This window comes from Sinohyriopsis cumingii, chromosome 6, assembly GCF_028554795.1.
Source record: "Sinohyriopsis cumingii isolate HCF-2022 chromosome 6, ASM2855479v2, whole genome shotgun sequence".
Lineage (NCBI taxonomy): Eukaryota > Metazoa > Mollusca > Bivalvia > Unionida > Unionidae > Sinohyriopsis > Sinohyriopsis cumingii.
The window spans coordinates 128,537,843-128,560,376 of NC_142966.1; the positions used below are offsets into that span (position 1 = coordinate 128,537,843).

The window sequence follows — 22,534 nt, forward strand, 5'->3', positions numbered from 1 at the left end:
AACCGAGGTCTTCAACTCAAATCCAAAAAATACATCTTGTTTATTTCTTAGAATCGTGACAGTCAGTCATGGACATATTAAACATTTAAATCAAATACAGATTATAAATTAAATATACATACCATACCATATGAAGAACGTGGCCGTAAACATTTGGTTACCAATGTTCAGTAGTATTTATTATTTTCATTTTAGGTGTTGTACATATTGCAAATCCAAACATATTTTGAAATTATGCAATGTTACCAAAGACAACTAAAGGTTGAAATAGCAAGGAGGGCTTGAGGAAGCGCAGTTTTATTGACAGTTCGATATACATATAAATTAAATTCCAACTGAACGTCTCTGAACTTAGTACTTAATGCTTGTTGTGTCCACTTGGCAGGAGCTCTCAGATAATGAAATCAATCCAATACTGAGCATTGGGATAACTGTGTCAATGGTCGAATGAATGTACATGACTTGAATCAAGATCATGCTTCTTCCTGATTTGATATCTGTTTCAGATCTATTATTTTTGCTACAGAGAGTTTCAATTCCTTTATAATTTCTTTACAGACAGGTACTTTCGTTGGGAAATGAAACATTTTGGTTTAGCTTAGGATAAGATGTTTAAAAACTGACATAAAATCTTCATAAAACGATCAACATTGCATTTGTATATTTATAAATTTTGTAAAGTACCAACAAAAACCATCATAAACATGTATTTATAGAATATGCTGCTACCTGTAAATGCCACTTATGTATTTTAAGATTAGTAAAATTAATTTCATGAAGTTGCAACATTTAATGAGACAGTGTGTCCATTTTTAATGGTAGATTTCGGTGTACTGGAGAGAATTATTAAGACTGACACACTACACACAAAAATGATCAAATACATTTATGAATACTAATGTTGATTTGATATAATTGTTTTCTCAAGTGTGATGCTGAAATTCTATTTGTAATTTAAATGGCTAAATAATTACCACATTAAGCTGACAAGTTCAATTAAAGACTATTTACCATAGTGTCGTTTTCCGGATAAAAAATTAATCATTAATTTTAGAAACTGAAATTTTACCATAAATGGCTAATGAAATTGCAAGAGCCTTAAACGTTAACGCTGTCATAATGATGTGACACATTAAACAATAATTGTCTAGAATTTAAAAAAAATACATTAACATTTATAAGCAACATTTTTTATACAATACTTTATCGGATATATTTTTTTCTATTTTTAAACTCCTCAAACAATTCTTCTCACTATTACATTATAGCAGTATGACTACTATTTCAGTTAGGAACATCTTCCACAGTAAATGTATAAGGAAATATCCCCTTGTTCGTGATTCATATTTTGCTAACAAATTACAGGGATGGTCTGTGGTGTATGACACATTCAATATACATGAACATACTAATACACAAGACTAGGACTTCTATACCCTGTAGTTTGTATGCATGTCTAGGACTTCTGTACCATGTAGTTTGTCTGCATGTCTAGGACTTATGTACCCTGTAGTTTGTATGCATATTTAGGCTTTTGCACCCTGTAGTTTGGATGTATGTCTAGGACTTCTATACCCTGTAGTTTGGATGTATGTCTAGGACTTCTATACCCTGTAGTTTGGATGTATGTCTAGGACTTCTATACCCTGTAGTTTGGATGTATGTCTAGGACTTCTATACCCTGTAGTTTGGATGTATGTCTAGGACTTCTATACCCTTTAGTTTGGATGTATGTCTAGGACTTCTATACCCTGTAGTTTGTATGCATGTCTAGGACTTCTGTACCATGTAGTTTGTCTGCATGTCTAGGACTTATGTACCCTGTAGTTTGTATGCATATTTAGGCTTTTGCACCCTGTAGTTTGGATGTATGTCTAGGACTTCTATACCCTGTAGTTTGGATGTATGTCTAGGACTTCTATACCCTGTAGTTTGGATGTATGTCTAGGACTTCTATACCCTGTAGTTTGGATGTATGTCTAGGACTTCTATACCCTGTAGTTTGGATGTATGTCTAGGACTTCTATACCCTTTAGTTTGGATGTATGTCTAGGACTTCTGTACCCTGTAGTTTGGATGTATGTCTAGGACTTCTATACCCTTTAGTTTGGATGTATGTCTAGGACTTCTGTACCCTGTAGTTTGGATGTATGTCTAGGACTTCTGTACCCTGTAGTTTGGATGTATGTCTAGGACTTCTATACCCTGTAGTTTGGATGTATGTCTAGGACTTCTATACCCTTTAGTTTGGATGTATGTCTAGGACTTCTATACCCTTTAGTTTGGATGTATGTCTAGGACTTCTGTACCCTGTAGTTTGGATGTATGTCTAGGACTTCTGTACCCTGTAGTTTGGATGTATGTCTAGGACTTCTATACCCTGTAGTTTGGATGTATGTCTAGGACTTCTATACCCTGTAGTTTGGATGTATGTCTAGGACTTCTATACCCTGTAGTTTGGATGTATGTCTAGGACTTCTGTACCCTGTAGTTTGGATGTATGTCTAGGACTTCTGTATGGATAGTTTGAAGTACTTCTGTATCGATGCCTACCTATTGCTATATAAAGTTATCTCAAGTAGGCAGAGTGTTCAAACATGATATATATTTATGTGTAATATACCCGGATGCAACTGACCATGTAACAGTACAGTATAAAATAGTTTCTGCTCCTGAGGATTGTCATCCCGGGCTTGACCAGAAATATCTAGAACCATTGAAAACACATGATGGAAACAAGCAATTGTCATTGGGAGGACCAGAAATTGTAACATCTCATGTTGATGACATCATCAAGATAGGTTTTCAATAGCTATTTCTCATCATTATTAATAATTATGTAGTTAGTGCTGTTTACTCCACCTATGCTATTCTATAAAAATCACAATGGGTAAAATTATCCAGTTAAATCGATAACAATTTTCATTATTCTTCTAAAGATTGCTAAGACCAAACACTAAATTTTGTATAATTTAAACTACGTGATATCTCAATTTCCATAATGTAATTTAATCATAAAGCTTCACAGATACTGTCTCTTCTTAAACGGGAAGTTTGTTCTGGATAATGGTCAAGGGCAGAACATTCAAGATACAGTAGTACCTTCATTTTGTTTGGTAGGAAACACAGGGTGTAATTGCCCTTTGGTTAATGGGCAGGTATAAATAGTCGAAAATATTCCTTATATATATATATATATATATATATATATATATATATATATATATATATATATATATATATATATATATATATATATATATATATATATATTGAACCCACTGTTGATAGGTTCCACTGGAAAGATGTAAGCATCAATCGCAAGTGAATGGGCTAATAGTGCAAGTTTACAAGACAAATACATTCATATTCTCTCCAGCTATTGAACAGTCTTAGAAGAACGATGTAAGAACCAAAAAGGAAAACATCTGATTTGTTTAAGGCATTACATGTTACTACCCATAACATTCTAATTTTCTTATTAATGTTGCACGGATCAATAAGAGATTCTGAGTTGGCCATCTTTACCAATTGCCATATTCAAACATACACATGTTTTATTGCATCCATCAGAGAGGGAAGAAGGAGTTTCGCCACTTTCAACCATGAACAAATATATACAAACTAAAGCATCATCATATTTAAAATTATCGGAAATTTAACTACTGGATAGTTACAAGGTCAAAACGACAGAATTTAACGAGGCGTTTTGTGTGTGATTGAAAAAGTATTAAAACATGGTGCGGTGATGCTAATTTTACACAGCTAGAGTTGGGAAGTGTTTTTTGTGTCACGCAGAGAGTGATAGAGTGCGAGAGAGATCACATATGCGCTACAATGCATAATAATTAAGGTGACGTTTTCTTTCCGAAGTATGCACTAAATGTGCATAATATACCATATTTCCGTTAACTTGAACTTTTTGGGCCCCGGGTGGTCGAGTGGTCTAAGGCACGTGCCCCGCATATACCTCAAAGATCGCACCTGTCTGCTTTGGTTCGAGTCTCAGATTCAGCCAACTTCGGTATGTGAATATGCTTGCGGGTAGAGGGCGGTTCTTTCGATATTTTGATATATATACTGTCATGTGGTGACTTGTCATTTTTAGATGTGGAAGGTACTGCATCGTTAAATACCAACAGAGAAATAAACCAGGGCAAAACACAGCATCTTTCATTGATACTGTCAAAACACGGTTTACTGACAGGAAGATAATGATGTGAACGTGAACGTCTTTCCACCTTTTTCGTAAGCATCGATAGCAGAATCCACTTGGAAAAGAATAACCCTGAGTAATCAAGCGGCTGTATTTCCCACCAGGTCGTGCTCGACCACATCCGGGTTCTCAAAGAATAAGATTGAGTCGCTCGGTCAGTTTCACCGGGTAATAAAAATACTTGTTCAATCGATCGTTGTTTAAAAAGTCTTTTCAAGAACCAGAGCAGTGTATCCTCACAAACTAGAAAACAAACAGGGATAAAAAGTAATGGATAATATTGTGTTCAACAAAATTCATTTGAAATGATGAAATATGTATGGTACTCAGTCAGTACACGTTTGTGAGCTTTCTATAAGGCCTTACCAAACTAATCGTTAAAAATAGTGGCAATCCTTTCTACCAAATGTTCAGCATTAAAATAATACCCAAGAGTACAATGGTACTTGTTGAAAGATGAGGATTGGTGGGTGATGCATATTTGGATTAGTAAATGAGAGTATCAGTTTTGTCCAACTGTTCTTTAATTTGTTTGTTGAAGATATCAACGAGGAATGTGTTTTGATCTTCTTTGATATTCAGATCTTGTGTAAGATGAATTATTTCTACCAAAGCAACTTCCCAATGAGTTTATGATCCAGTTGTATGACTCTATGTGGCCGTAAAGCAATATAAGTTATTGTTGAGAAAGACATCAATAGAACTGTCACCCAGTAAAATAAAATAAAATTGGTTATTCATAACTCTATTGTTCTGGTTTCCCAGGCGTTACTCGATCTCAGAGTATTTTCCAAATTTTTCCCAAAATGGTTACTGCTGTTGTGGTTGGACGAGTGGTGACAGGCGTTGGCTGCAATGCTACCGTTGTTGTGATTATCCGTAGTAGTATATATCAAAGAAGGATAGAGAAAAATGTAACCAATACGACTACGGAGTATAATTCTGCACAATGGTTTGTCTCAATAATGTAAAATCAAATTGGCATTGGCCAGTCCGATAACAATACACCACACAGATTTAGCAGAAAATGACAATTTGAGCATGAGGCAAACATTCTCATCACCACACCCACACATGTATAATGGTTACGTCTGCTTTTTATAGTCGATTACTTGTGAAGCGGCAATCCAAGAATAAAAACAATTGGATATCCTTTCTAATGAGCTTCTTCAAGTCGGGTTTACCCACTTTCGCTATCGTACACATCGTCATCTTTTTTTCTGGTCATTAGGAGTAACGTCTCAAGTAAAACGTTGCCCACACACTTCTCGGTTCATGTTTTCCAAATCACTTCCACGTACTTGTTCACTGACTATAAACAATTCGATGGTCCAGCTAGATATCTAACCTTTGGACTTTCCAATGCTCACTCAATCTTCAGGCTTTAACATCCTTACTTTCTTTGGAGGAGCAGGTGACGTTCCAAATACTATCACTTCGTTTTCACAGGTCATTTTTTGGGTGTACAGTACATCTGAAGCTAGGATTGATTGTTAGCTTGGACGAGAGGTGGTAACACTTTGATGTACTTCAGAGGAGGATTGACGTGTACCAGTTTTCCACATACGTTTTGCACATTTTTTTAAATGCTTCATGACATTGATTTTCTGAATTTATAGTGGTGACACAATGTTTCTTTTATTCAATTCGTTTTAAAAGCTTGTATCAGATATTCGGTACCTTGGTCTGTTTGACATCGAATATATGATGGTCATTTTGTTTTAAAACAGGTTTTAAGGCTCGTACTAACTCTAAACGTTTTAGAATTCTAAGGAACAATGCAGGTTGATGACACAAAAACACGCCGATGACATAAAACAAACATTCCAAATCACGATTATTTGCTGCCAAATTGATATATCTTGTAAATCTGCCCGCCATTTAGAATCGTCGGCTACCACTTTGATTTGGCTTCTGGAATGAGCTTGTATAACATGTACATCCATAATTCTTGTAACCATTCTCACACATCTGGTAAACATGGATTCCAATTTTCGGTTTTAGCAGATCGATAAAATTTAGACTCCTTCGTAACCAGCAGGATTGATAAATGCTAGCTGAAAGTGTCTCCATGATGGGGTTAACTGTGCTTATTATTGCTTCTTAAGTTAACCTATTATCAATGAACTTTTGTTCGTGTGGCATGTTTTGGATTGCAGTGCTGTACGTGTCCGACGGGGAATAAGAGTAAAGGAACAGGTGTGGTCTGTTCGGGCCTGACTACTGTTATTACTTTTTCCCTACTCACTTCTGCTCGCAAAGATGTCGACATTATCATTTTGATCCAACCATTTCTTGATATAGATATTGTTAACTTGCTTATTCATTTGCAGGTGGAATTTTAAACGCTTCATCTTCTTCTCCTGTTTATGTAATCCCCATAGCAGTGTCTGTCATCGTCTTGCTGCTTGATGTTTTGCTGTAGAAGTTGTTTTTATAAGGCTTTCTGGTGAAAGACTTGAAGGCGTTGCAATAATTGTCAGTACCGTTGCGATTTTTCTATTCTGACCAATGGGTTACAATTATTGATGTAACAATGACATCTGGGTGAGATTTGGATTCGGAAGTAAATGGGATATCCGCTATTCGTACAAACGAGGATATTGCATCCATCGTTTGCTTGGAACTAAAACGAGCTTTGTTTGTTCAGTGAGATACAAAGGTACAAGTGTGATGCATTTCCAGAAAATGGTGTTCATTTATCTTATTTTTCTTCCTCCTTATCTCATGACTCCTCTGAAAAGCTATCAAGCAATCGATCCTAACAAAAGAACAGTCACATTTAACAAGTCATATCATAATGGGTAGAAATCCTCCTCGTTGAACCAGCATTGTTTTGTTGGATGGGTATTTTCTTTCTCACCATTTGGCGAAGAACATTATAATGTTTTGTCCTAATCGTTGTTTTGTTTATTTTGGACAAAGGTATCGTTCCATTCAAAATATTAAAACAAAATTTACACATGTATCTATGATTTCTTTGGGTGCTTTTGAATGATTTATTTACGCTTTCGAGGATTGGATTTAGCAAATGCCGTCAAAACATCACACTATTTCGCTAAATGAGGATTGAGTGTCCTTCTTTTCGGTATTTTGGAAGATTGTTGTGTCCTGGTACGACAAGTAGAGTCGTGTGCACTTCGTCTTGGTGACATCGTTTGTTTCATGAGCGAAACACTGAACTGAATCGGACTCACGCTTCTTGGTTATATTGGAATTCGTCTCCTATGATTGTCGGTACTTTGTTTCCACTTCACCATTTGCACCACTCAACGACGAGGTTTATCAGCGGACTGTATTGCGACAGTTCTTGCTCGGATAAATGCAGACTACTTTGCAACATATATGTTCTGTCTTAGACTTTTGTCTTATATATATATATATATATATATATATATATATATATATATATATATATATATATATATATATATATATATATATATATATATACAAGAGCATTGTCCCATTGTTTCACCTATTCTCACGATCAATTCAACATATGTACCACGTGTACCACTGTAGAATCTTCATGTTTGGAACACGCAGTTTAACCGAGACTACCTAGTCTATGTGAAGGCATCATGAGTCATTACGAAGATGATGGTAAGGATGTATGCAAGGGGAGAATTTATGTGTAAAAGCAAAGGTGTCTGAAGAAAGTGTTGGTGCAATGCAGAAACGTTTGCGCAGAAGAAAAGTGAAGCTGTGTGGCATGTCTTAACTACCTTTGGCTAACCACCACAACGACCCTTTTCATGGGCACTCAGATCTCGAGCAAAGGGAAACACTAATCTTATTTGGCAAAAGAAATTGGGTATATGTCTGTCTATCTTGATGACAAATAAAACTTTAAACCACCTTTTACCTTTCCCACTTCTGTGTGATAATATGTATGAGTTCAGCGGTATTGCAGTGTGTCTATAAACACTACATATCCTTCTTTGTCTGCGATAGTGTATTTGTGTGAAAGAGTCTCAGTTTCATCACCCTTCTTTTTTCAGCCTACATTCCCTCTTGTATGACATTATGTTTTGTGTGTATGTGTGAAGGTTGATGTATCAACTCGTCCTGTGAGTTTGTATGCTAGGAGTATGTGTTTGAATGTTAGGAGTGTGTGCTGTGATAATAACAAAAGAGCGGTTACTACATACTTTATGTTGTGTTTGGATAGTATATGGGGTGTGTTGGATTGTAAAGATGTGTGCTGGATTGAGGATAAAATATTTGAACATTATTTTTACCCTCGTCCCCATAAACTGTCGACCCTTACTCCCTTCACTATTTTAACATTACTATTCTTGTTTGTCCATTTAAATATGTTTGTCTCTATAAGAACTTTTGTTTCCATAGCAACATTTCCATATTAAACCAGTGGACCCATTTGACAACGGATTTCCCATATCCCATACCGCTCCCCCCCCCCACGGCAAATTAACCTTTGGGCGGCTATATAATTATGATGTGTCTCCCGGTTCACACGTGTTACTGCTCCTGCGCTCAACTGCTTTGACCGGGTCATAGTTTCTCAAGTAGAATAAGAACAAATCGTTTTGACATGATAATCCATACGATTAAATATTCACTAAAGACGAAACTATTATATGCACCATTTTCAAATGATATGTAGTGATGCAAATGTGCAAATACAGTATGAAACATCCCCAGTATAAAAATATCAAGGCGAAAATAATTTTATATTTGTATACACTTTTAAAGACAAAAAGGATAATCGCAGCTCTCAAATATAATCTATATTCATATTGTATTTATTATGTCTTTCTCACTTTTCAATACAGAGCAGACTTTCGCTAGTGTTTATCAGACAAATCCCAATGGATACACCAACGGACGAATTTTTAATAGTGGCAGCCATCGATTTTGGAACCACGTATTCAGGTTACGCATTCTCCTTTCGAGACGACTATATTAAAAATCCTTCCATGATATCCACCAACGTATGGACAGCAAACTCCCGAAATCAAGTATCCCCCAAAGCCCCAACATCTGTCTTGTTCGACCCTAACAAGCAATTCCACTCGTTTGGATTCGATGCGGAGGAGAAGTATGCAGAGCTTTCTGTGGATGGGAAGGCAAATGAGTGGTACTTCTTCAGCAGGTTTAAGATGACATTATACCAAAAAAAAGTAAGTAAAGAAAAAGGTAAAGAAATGAATCCAAATGACAATATACAGTGTTTCCCTTTACCCTCATTTGCGCTTCAGAGACCCCCACAGTTTTAAATTGACCCAAATTTTTGGTATCAAGTCTTGTTTTTTACTCAGTCTGACCCCCAGTTTTGACACCAAGGTGATTTTTGACTCTCATTCTTGCACCCCTAGGGGATACACTAAATATGGGTCCGCTGTCTCTAAATATTCAATATTTGCAATCGTAGGTTTCTAGGATACCTTATATAGTATCGTTTTGTCGTTTCATTTAACTGAAAACAAACCAATTATAGGCTTTGGAACACATTACAAGCATTAACAACCGTAAATACAATGGAATTTTACCTTCCACGTACTATATATATATATATATATATATATATATATATATATATATATATATATATATATATATATATATATATATATATATATATATATATATATATATATATATATTTGTTTGGGGATGACCTGTTTACAAAAGTGACGATGACACGAGACAATATGTTGATTCCTCAACTAAAGATTAACATATACGTGTAATAACTTCCATCTTTCATTTTAGTGAAATGGACATTGCCTTCATGACAGTAAGTTTTGTAAGTAACTATTTAATCGTTGACATTGTAAGTATCTGTGCTTAAATTGCAGTTTTATGCACAACTGGTCAAGATCTGCAAAAGAAACATTTATATAAAGTATCTATAATTTATTAGGAAAATGTTGTTTTAGACGTTAATTTATTTTCGTTATCTTAAAAATTCAGACTGTAAACAGAGATTTTAAAATCGTCGCTGATAATGGAAAGATGATGTCTGCCATGACTGTATTTTCATCGTGCATAAAATACTTGGCAGACCATCTCTTAAAAACTTGCAACGATCAGATTATTGGAGGAGACAAGGAATCGGATTCTGATCAGGCTACCGGATCAGAGAAGAAAATAGATGATGATATGACTGTTGGATTTGACGAAAAATCAAGCTCTGATAGGCCATCTGGATTGAAAAGATCCCATTTTCGATGGATCCTGACTGTTCCTGCCATCTGGAATGATGCTGCCAAACAGTTTATGAGAGAAGCTGCTGAAAAGGTAGTTGTGTCTGTCGTTAATTCCAGTATCACTTCGCATTTTGAGAAGAAAGAAAAGAAAAAAGATATTTGTTGCTTGTGTAGTTGCTGTGACTTAATAGTAATACCCTGCATGATTGGGGAACTAAAGTAAATCGATCTGATGCTATGTATTACCATAGATATTTCAGACATCAGTCTAACTAAGATCATAATAAATGTATTGTACGCGTATTTAGTTCAGATTCCAAACTCAGCTGTTGACCTGTTTATGTCTATTACAACTTAAGGTGATATAGTTTGCACAAGATTTGGCAGGCTCAAAAGATTTCGGCAAAACGAGAAAAGATTTGAACCCAGTACGAGATTTACAGCGCTAAAATTCCTTTTGAGTGTCATAGAAAACAGAAATGTCGTGTATGATCCTTATTGTAACCAAATATGTCATGTTTTTAAATGAATCTGATGCTTAACACAAAACGGTTAATCTTTTCAACGAAGTTGATACCTGCTGGGGTATATCAGAAAAAATATATATAAGAATTCACGTTAGAAATAAATGCAATAAATATGACTTTAACCAGCAGATGAAAAGCAACAAATGATTCAGTTCTAAATTGGCAAGCATTATTATGTTAATTGGCTGTAATTGCCTAATTAAACATAATGCACTGGATAATACATTTATAGCTCTCTAACCTAACTACCATAGATCCACTGAACTATCTGCAAACAGGATAAAGTAAAAACTGTATAGAAATCAGCATAACTTGTATAGATATTCCAAAAACTGTTGTGCTTTAATTAATGGAAATATTTTGTCCATATGATGGTGACGGCAATGTGATATGTTCTGTACAGATATTGTATGTAGACAAACTATTTAGGTAGTAAATCATAATTTACATGTATTTTCTTTCGCTCAACGTATCCGGAATAATTCTGATTTTTCAAGCTGATTGTGTGGTGGTGGTGGTGAGGGGTTGGGGATATTTGGAAATGTTTACACAAAAAGGAAAATGATAGGTATACACTGTGAACAAATTTCGCCTTACTTTTACATCTAACGATTATATACTGCCATACGGAAACACAAAACGAAAAGATCATAGTTGAATTTGCAATAAATAAATTTACTGCTTTGAAAGTTTTTATGCAACAATATCGAGAACATTTTCTATTGATTATATTTCAGGCTGGGATTCCTGGACATCGGCTTTTAATCGCTCTTGAACCAGAAGCTGCTTCTATTTTCTGCCAGTCTTTGTCAATTAAGATGTTGGCTGGAGCCAATAATGGTTTGGGACCTTTCCAGCCTGGCGATAAATACCTCATCCTTGATGCTGGAGGTGTGTACATTAATTGATTGTAACAGTTATGTGATACTTTATTATGAACCAGCATGCGAAACCAAACCATATATATATATATATATATATATATATATATATATATATATATATATATATATATATATATATATATATATATATATATATATATATATATATTAAATGAGCATGCGAAACCAAACCACAGATAGAATTTATTCTCAGAGGCAGCAACGACAGGAAATTGACTGTTTGTGGGATAATTTTCTGACTGCATAAATAGGCAGTTCTTCGAAGATTATATTCTTTCTGCATGCTTTGGTAAAGACAACCAGGAAATGTGGTCATTAATTCGAGTCTGAATATCAATCAGTAAAATGTATTATTATTTAATGTTATTTTTTGCATGCAATGTTGTCAAGATTATTTCTACACTACGAATTTGATCAATATTCAAAATGTTTATATCACAGGTGGCACAATCGATGTAACAGTGCATAAAGTTCATCATGATGGAACTCTGCGAGAACTCCACGGGGCCAGTGGAGGAGACTGGGGTGGAACGATGGTTGACAAGGAATTCTATGATTTACTGGTGAATATTGTCGGACAAGCTATCATGAGGGAAGTTGCCTTGAATGACAAATCGGATTACCTGGATGTCTTCAGGGAGTTTGAAGTGAAGAAGAGAAAATTTAATCCTGGAATGACAGATAATATTACGATGAAAGTTCCCCTTGGCATTTGCGAAATCTATGAGAAAGAGCGAGGGAGAGCAATTAAAGAAGCTATAGCTGAGAAAATTGCCTACAAGGGTAGAATCAACTGGGTTCGTGATAAAATACGAATTGAAGCAGACATTGCCAGAGGTTTCTTCTCTGAGTCATGCAAGAAAATCGGTAAACATCTGGAAAAAATGTTTACTTCTCCAGTGGTTAAGGATGTTTCTAAGATTTTAATGGTTGGAGGCTACTCTGAATCATCAATTCTTCAAGATTTTATCAAAAAGAAATTTGGCGAAAAGAAGGTCATAATCCCATCGGAACCAAGCCTTGCTGTTCTAAAAGGAGCCGTTATGTTTGGATTCAAGCCCCACGTCATTGTCGAAAGGATCTGCAAATTCACGTATGGATGCAGCAAAAGTGTTCCATTCATCCGTGGCGTGCATCCACCAGACAAGATATACATCACTGATCACGGTACTGAAAACTGTGTGGATGTATTTGAAAAATTCGCCGAGATTGGAGAGCCCATTAGAACAGGTGAACCCCAATATGAAACTGCATGTGTTCCAGCGGACCAACAACAAAAGGAAATTACTACACGAATCTTCGCTTCCACTGAGGAGGATCCGAAGTACGTAACTGACAGGTCCTGTGTGTATCTGGGAACGATAAGTGTTCCTTTAAAGGAAACCGAAGGCTTAGATCGTCGTGTCTCTCTCAAGATTTTTATCAGTGGAACTGAAATTAAAGTTGAAGCTGAAGAGGAAAGAACAGGAGAAAGGATGATTGCAAAATTGGATTTTGTAGGGTAAATAAAATACCTGCTTTCGTGTAATAAAATGTTCATAAATCTTAATTTGTTCTCAAAAAGACTTTTTAAAATAAATTATTATAAGATACTTGCATCGTCTTTTCTAACTTGGAAACAATTTTCTTCTGTTTGCAGACAAACGAAGTTTCAATTCCAATATCTCTGAAATCTAGGGTTTATCACTTTACGATTATACTTTGTTAAGGATTTGGTTTCTGTAAATAGAGGAAACTATATGGAGTTTCAAAGTTGTCATTTTCATTTACGAACTGTTCAAGAGGGAAGAACAGAAGAATATAGACATTTTGGAATATTGGTATTGAAATGATCAATACGAGTTCTGACAGAAGAAAATAAAATGCAACGGTCGTTATAAATCCTACGATCCAAGCTGCAGGCTTATGAATGTATGGAAGGGACTATATACACGTTGTTCACAAAATAGTTGTATTGTTTAGTTTTTGTTTACTTATTTTACAAAAGTATTGACGATTCCATTAGCATTGACGATTCCATTAGCAAAAAAGCATATCGTAAATCGTTTGTGGTCAGCCCATCGTATTGCTGTTTTTCATATGCAGAGCCCAATGCTACATGGTTTCCTCAAAACAATTAAATAATTGTCTTCATTTTCACGAGTGCTTGTTATTCTAAGGAAGAATGATATACTAATGCGATTAACGTATGTATATATTCTAAACCATTACATAAATGTTGTAAATAGTTTGGATTCTTTTAGTCCATTACATACAACTTATCACCCCCATGTATAAATAATGCACATTTTGTCTTTTGTGTATCATTATATGTTTGTAAATAATAGTTGGTTGATAAAATTTCCATAACAGTTTCCTGTTTCTTTTATGATGTATAATGGATTTCAGATGAGGGTATATCCAAATAATATTATCATTCATTATTTAAATGTAATTATACATAGTTACAAATTAAATTTGTACAGTTTGACATCTATATTTCATCCTAGCGTTTTTGGATGCCTTACCACCACACTTCCAAAAATCAAATCTCTTCCATAATATTACATGAATGAATCCTAGACAAAGTTAACATTAGCAATAGAATGAAACACGTGTACCGTTCAACCTATTATGCATAGTTTCAAACACCTTTTTTTCACTGATTCAAGTCCAATAATTTTATCGGCAATATTTAAAGACATTACAGCTACCCACCCATTGCCACTTGAGAGAGTTTACCATCAATGCCTTTCCTATCGTCTTCATCCAGTTTCAATAGGTACATCAGTATAGTGCTTAGGTGAACAAAAACTGCTGAATTACAATATCACTGTCAACCACACGTATCAAGGAAATTCTCCAAAGCAAACTGCAAAATGGGGCTGGTAAAGGTATGTGGTATGTGCTTGAGAATTATTGACAATAACCAAGTAAATTTAACGTCAACACATTTACGTTGTATAACCATACATTAAGGGGCGCATCTTCAGCCATAACCTCATACTTTATAGAAAGTAATTCTAGAAATTGTATTCTTTTATTTTTTTAAAATCTTTATTTAGAATAATTTCGTCAAAGCATAACCAGTCTAGTATCTTTGTCGGGATAATGATATCATCTATCACATGTATATACATGATCGGATCACACTCAACAGTCTCGCTTCTCATTGGAATTGCTGATATTACATACATATACACAGTATTGTTGATATTACATACATATACACAGTATTGCTGATATTACATACATATACACGGCATTGCTGATATAGTTTTCTCAATCAATAAACTATAATAATCATAATGTTTTTCTCCATTGACATCACTTGCAACTATATTATTCACATTTGTAAGTTAATAAATATCAATACGTTTTTGTTCAATGATTAAAAATCAAACATTAATTTGTCAATTAAATTCAATATTTTGACATTGGTTTGTTTCTTATACAAAGTGAATATAAAACAATATTACATACGCACTCATCCAATGTATACCTTGAACGTTTTCTTTTGGCTTAAGCGTTTATCCCACATAAGCAAACGATATATTATAACTGCTTGAATGTATTGATATTCCTTTCTCCCCTCACAACAACAAAATTACATAAACATGTTTAATTGCTCTGATATAAATGCTATTAATAGCCACGTGACATTATGATTGAAAAGAAATGATAACTTCTTTGACAAAATGAAGTTTACTCTCTCTGTTGGTTGCATGAGAAACGAAATAATAACAGTAAAGATACATAGCACAACCTTTTAGTGCCGACATCAGTCATCGTGTCATACATTTTCATTGCGGACATAAGTCAATGTGTCATAAATTTTCTTATCTGTGCTTTGTCTGTTCCAGCAATTCCATGAATGTTAATAATCCATACATTTTACAATAAATTCTTTGATCTAGGAAAGCAACACTGTAAAGTATGTATAGCTTTTGACACAGAGGAAATGGATAGGTTTGATTGTATGTTATTGGGTGTTTCTCTTTTCCATGTCAATTTCCGAGGACACTAAATATTTTGTATATGTCAAAAAAAAGTCTGGCCATTCAAGACTATGTTTTGTACTTGTTTATTGTTTTGAATTAAAATGTTTCTCGTTTTTAATTTCACATGTATCACGTTTGAACACATGAAAAACAAAGTTGAAAAACAATTTCATTGCAAGAATTTATTTTGTCTTGAAGAACTGGTTAGGTCTTGCTTCAGCAGTGATGGGCCATTGTTATGGTATATTACTTGATGGGCCATTGTTATGGTATATTACTTGATGTGCCATTGTTATGGTATATTACTTGATGTGCCATTGTTATGGTATATTACTTGATGGGTCATTGTTATGGTATATTACTTGATGGGCCATTGTTATGGCATATTACTTGATGGGCCATTGTTATGGTATATTACTTGATGGGCCATTGTTATGGTATATTACTTGATGGGCCATTGTTATGGTATATTACTTGATGTGCCATTGTTATGGTATATTACTTGATGGGCCATTGTTATGGTATATTACTTGATGGGCCATTGTTATGGTATATTACTTGATGGGCCATTGTTATGGCATATTACTCTTAGTCTCATCTAATTGCCGTTTGTGTATCAAAGAATGCTAAGGCCGATAATCATTAAGTCTTATCAACTTACCCATTATTGCCGACCGGCCTTAATTCATATTTGTTTTCGTGATGTTTGCCTTAACATAAATCGTATTATTATATATTTGTATATGTTTTGGTACTCTTTAATTTACTTGCCTATGTATGTGTCATGGGCAAGAAGATATGTAGGTTGGACAGACTCAACGCAAGAAGAAAAATGCAAGTTAAGAATTATGTAAAATATATAAATAAATCTGTTTGATATAATTCCCTAGATAATTAATTGTTTACTTTAAATTATCTCAGCTTAATCGTCTTTGTAGTTTGCTGCTTTCTAAATAAATTATCCAAATTTAATCATGGTAAAATTTTCAATCATTTCATAATAAATTAGTTGTATATATGCACAATTCGGCTCAAGTGTATTTCTGAATTTAGTAAAATCTTACGAGAATGGGTAAATTTTGTTTTTTTTAACTTGTCTTTCATAGTTTTCTTTGATTATTAAAAATATTTAAATGGATTGCGAAGATTACGAACTATTTCTATTAAATGTGTGAGAAAATATGATGTTGCAAGATGGGACTAATTAATAAACAATATGAATATGTATGCTTAATGAGATTACTTACAACAAAGAAAAGATCACGAGTTAATACTGGTATGCTATCCATTCATAAACTTATTGTTTATACCAAAAGATGTTAATCCAAGTGAAATTCTCTCTCTCTCTCTCTCTCTCTCTCTCTCTCTCTCTCTCTGACTCTTAACAAATGCAGTTATGAATGCTTCTCGTAACGTGGCAAGAGGGTGATCATATCTCATGCTGCATACGAGGCAACTCTAACAAACTTGCACAAGCTGGCGAGAGTTATGTCGCTCTAATAAGTTCAAAAATCATCTTTTTAATTTTTAAACAGCGAATTCAAACAATAAAGAACATATTATTAATGCGTGAAAGTCATTTCAGGAATCAGTCATTTATAACATTTTCTACTTATACAGATTATAATGCATGAAAGTCATTTCAGGAATCAGTCATTTGTAACATTTTCTACTTATACAGATTATAATGCATGAAAGTCATTTCAGGAATCAGTCATTTGTAACATTTTCTACTTATACAGATTATAATGCATGAAAGTCATTTCAGGAATCAGTCATTTGTAACATTTTTTACTTATACAGATTATAATGCATGAAAGTCATTTCAGGAATCAGTCATTTGTAACATTTTTTACTTATACAGATTAGAATGCATGAAAGTCATTTGAGGAATCAGTCATTTGTAACATTTTCTACTTATACAGATTAGAATGCATGAAAGTCATTTCAGGAATCAGTCATTTGTAACATTTTTTACTTATACAGATTATAATGCATGAAAGTCATTTCAGGAATCAGTCATTTGTAACATTTTTTACTTATACAGATTATAATGCATGAAAGTCATTTCAGGAATCAGTCATTTGTAACATTTTTTACTTATACAGATTATAATGCATGAAAGTCATTTCAGGAATCAGTCATTTGTAACATTTTTTACTTATACAGATTATAATGCATGAAAGTCATTTCAGGAATCAGTCATTTGTAACATTTTTTACTTATACAGATTATAATGCATGAAAGTCATTTCAGGAATCAGTCAGTTGTAACATTTTTTACTTATACAGATTATAATGCATGAAAGTCATTTCAGGAATCAGTCGTTTGTAACATTTTCTACTTATACAGATTATAATGCATGAAAGTCATTTCAGGAATCAGTCGTTTGTAACATTTTTTACTTATACAGATTATAATGCATGAAAGTCATTTCAGGAATCAGTCATTTGTAACATTTTTACTTATACAGATTATAATGCATGAAAGTCATTTGAGGAATCAGTCATTTGTAACATTTTTTACTTATACAGATTATAATGCATGAAAGTCATTTCAGGAATCAGTCATTTGTACCATTTTCTACTTATACAGATTATAATGCAGGATAAAACAACCAAAAAAGCACAAACTGATCAAATAAGAAATTTTCCGGTACCCAAATTCTCAATAACTTATATACATACATAGATACTCATGCATATTCATTAATATACGTCCATGCACACAAACATACACATACACGCATGTACATAAAGATACAAGCGTGCATAAACATGGAATAACACACACACACACATACACAGATAGATAGATAGATAGATAGATAGATAGATAGATAGATAGACAGATAGATAGACATATGTATATTGTTTACTTAGGTGGTGAGTTGGAAGGAGAGAGAACCAATGAAATCCCTAGTGGAAAATAATAATAATAATAATAATAATAATAATAATATGAGTCATCAAGACTTAAAAACGACGAATTAAGAAAAACACATTTGGATTTAACTTTTGTCAAATCTAACTAGATCTATAGGCTCAGAACTGGTTAGTACGTCTGAAACAAAAGTGAACCTACTCGAAATCTTCTTAGGATTATCGTTGCCAAACAAAAGCATTTATTGGTCAATGTGAAATGTCAGTTTGAGTCGGTTATTCCTCAGGAGTATTAGAGGAATATTGTATAGTTTACTTTTAAATATATAGTGGTAGGCTGTTTCGTTTCATTCGGGGCAACTTCACACTGGATTAACAATAATGTAGTTTTAATATAGATCGCCCTTAAGCATTAAATAGTTATTCCTCAGTGTAGCAATTTATAGTAAACATTTTTTCTCTTTTATATTTAAATAGTCGGATACACTTGCATGTTTTAACTGGTTTCTAAAGACAGCAATATAATTGGAATTTCGTATATTTTTTGGGTAGATTGTTTCATAATTTGATAGCTGAATGTGTTTAAAAAGAAAGAAAAAAACTGGTTTCGTAGCTGTAAATAACTAAATGGTACTTACTGTTTCTCAATGCCGCCATAGAACATTGAAACCAAGCCTTAATCAAGAAGACTAGAAAAAACACAAACAAACATCTTTTTTACAGCCAGCACATTAACATTTAAATTTATAATTTTGATTTTCCCCAATAGTCACTCACCGTCTATAAGTACTTACAACAATCAAATATCAGGGATATAATTTACCCTATTTGCATTAAAATAGTGATATAGCTTATCCATTTGTATGAAGGTCAAAAACAATAGATACTTAGGATCATCAATCAACCTAAAGCTTCATTCCAGTAGAATAGTTATGTAAATCTTTCTAATTATAACGCATTTTGTGTTGTTTGTTTGTCGTGTCTATAGTGTTGTAATTGTCTTTGCAAAAGACTCAGAGTTGAAAGCGCTCAGGCTAGTGAGAAATAGTTTTGCACTTTTAGTTTGTCATTTTCTTGCACACACACACATACACACACACACACACACACACACACACACACACACACATATATATATATATATATATATATATATATATATATATATATATATATATATATATATATATATATATATATATATATATATATATATATATATATAAAACTATAAACATAAACCAGACAGAACGGAAAGTGCTATCCCTGGATTCCTATAGAAGAATGCTTGATAATAGTTGACAGAATGAATATTTTTATGCAAATAATACTATCATACAGGATAGAGAATTTTTAATTCGTACTCTACATAGATTCGAACCCAGGTCCGCGGGTAAAAGGCACCAATCGCCTTGCCTGCACACACGAGCCTATATTACCTCACGAATAAGCACACATCACCAAAAATTATGTTACTCAGTCGGTGTTATATGCACTTGTGTGCAGCAGACACACTCACATGACGACCTAGTAATTAATTCTCATGTATCTACACAGTCATTCCGGATTCCTATGAAAGAAATCAAGGTATATAGAATTAATTATAGAGAATAAACATACACTAGACAGAACGGAAAGTGCTTTCCCTGGATTCCTATAGAAGAATGCTTGACAATAGTAGGCAGAATTAATACTTTATTACAATTAATACTATATATATACATATAGTTGTGTCAAAAATAAATATAACCAGTGTTGATTACTGGAGAACGTTACGAGTTTATAAAATTAATCATATGTTGAAAAGTATGGTGTACATATGGTGTACTTTATTGACTCTGTTAAGACAAGGACAATAAGTTCGACTTGTGTCTTTCTACAAACTATGACAACTAAGAAAGTCAAGGAAAACTTAAATAAAAAATATGGTTATATTTACAGGGTGTGTTCTACAGTATATAACACTATTAAAAGGTGATGGAGCTGTTGATTTCAGTAGAGAAAGTTTAGATCACAGATGCAAGCGTTTTGGTAAATTTATAAACTGTACATTAAAATAATTCAAATGTGAAGTTGGACTATGTTGTTTATGGTGAATGTATATTTTTGTCGCCACAAGAAAAGGCAGAGGACAAATATAAAATACGGGGTAAAATTCTGTAGAGAAGAAGGATCCTGATGATTTTTTTAAGGTCATGACGACCGATCCTGTGCATAGCATATCTACCGTTGAGATTGTATGCTAGGCACACTACACTTTATAACTGCGCCTTCTGTGAACGTCATGTCTCACATAAAGAAACAGACAAATATAGAAGAGTGAAAAAAATTCAATACTGACCAGAATTTAAACAAACAATCATTTAGTTAGATACTTAGAGTTTTGGGACGTTTAATGGTTTATATTCTTATATGGGTTATGAACCCTTTACTCTTCTGGATGCTCTGTATACACCTTTTAAAACATTACAGTAGCAATCAACGTTATTCCATAACAAGTTAAATCACATTATCAGCAAGAAAAACAACTTGTCCAGCACTTTAAGCAGCCAACTTATTCCCCTATAATGTATTCCAGGCAATGATGATAGGATTTGCTTTTCGCTAACCCAATAAAATAAGTCACTATGTTTTCTAGCAGCAGGGAGGGCGAATCCTACAACTTTTAGAAGGTTCCAAATGCCGAAATAAGCCCTTTATAAAACCGCGATGACGCTTTATGTAACGCAATTGTCGCCGTCGTTGCTGCCCTTTGTTGTCGTTGCCCTCCCTGATGCTTCCTGCGTGCCTTTTCGAAAACTAAGGTCTTTATCCATGTACGAAAAATTATCCAAAAATCGTATCTAACCCGACTCGATACCGTGTTCGAGGATCATGTAAATTTATTGCTATAAATCCGTGCGGGGTTGACAGAGCCTGACTAAATAAATTTCTAAATTTATTTATATCCATATCGCCACTGCACCAAGTCTGATGAATATTTCGTAACGTGTGTGTATCAACTCCGTTAAACACAGCAAGAATATTACAGTTATCCGTGATCACTTTAGGAATTTGTGTATATCGCTGGGTTACATAAATCACATCAGTGTTTTTGTGTCTGCCTCAGGATTTGATTGTTTATCCAACATGACATCATCGTAAACAACTAAAGTATTAATAAATCCATCAATATCATCAATACTTGACGCTTCATTAATGTCAGTTATAAATTCAACAACATCATCACCGTTTTCATTTAACGATTTTGCACTTTCATTAATATCTTTTAACACTTCGTAGCATCGTTGATCGTCCACAGATGGAGCTACCAAATACAACTTATCCCACTTCATCCACTTCATTATTAAATTAAGTAACAACTGTGTCTTACCACTCCCAGATGGGCCAATTATAATCATACGAACAGAATTTGGTAGCGCTGCGTGATGCTTAACTGGTTATCGTTTCCTTGTACCAGAAAAGTCAGTGATCTCCTTTAGAATAATATAATATAAATATGGATTTATATTGTGTGAAATGTAGACCACGTATCCCAACAAGTGATCTAACAACTGTTACAACAAAAAATAACAGATCTGCGGTTTCGGGCAAGTATGAGCAATGCGGTATAAAAAAGCTCAAATTTATCTCCCTGACTCCGTCAGGTGGCAAGTCAGCGCCAATACCAAAGTCAGCGCCAAAACCAAAGTCAGCGCCAAGTAAAAAAAAAAAAAACCATGAGGTGATATTGCCGCCAAGTTAGGAAAATTACTAGGAGCCCCGTGGGCTAAATACCCAGGAGAAAAACATCTCCCAGGATATAATTATTATGGTCCTGGAACCAGACTTGATATCAGACTTGATGA

At 34.0% G+C, this 22,534-nt stretch overlaps 1 protein-coding gene across 1 annotated transcript in view; it reads left to right on the forward strand.

Moving 5' to 3' along the window:
• Positions 1-14,175, forward strand: part of LOC149797937 (heat shock 70 kDa protein 12A-like) — a 35,148-nt gene extending 20,973 nt beyond the window's left edge. Inside the window, exons 3-6 of the mRNA XM_089960818.1 lie at positions 8,992-9,363; positions 10,157-10,483; positions 11,657-11,810; positions 12,266-14,175. Coding sequence (XP_089816944.1) covers positions 8,992-9,363; positions 10,157-10,483; positions 11,657-11,810; positions 12,266-13,329 — 1,917 coding nt within the window. The 3' untranslated portion in view covers positions 13,330-14,175. The remainder of the gene's footprint in view (positions 1-8,991; positions 9,364-10,156; positions 10,484-11,656; positions 11,811-12,265) is intronic.
• Positions 14,176-22,534: the final 8,359 nt, after the last annotated feature.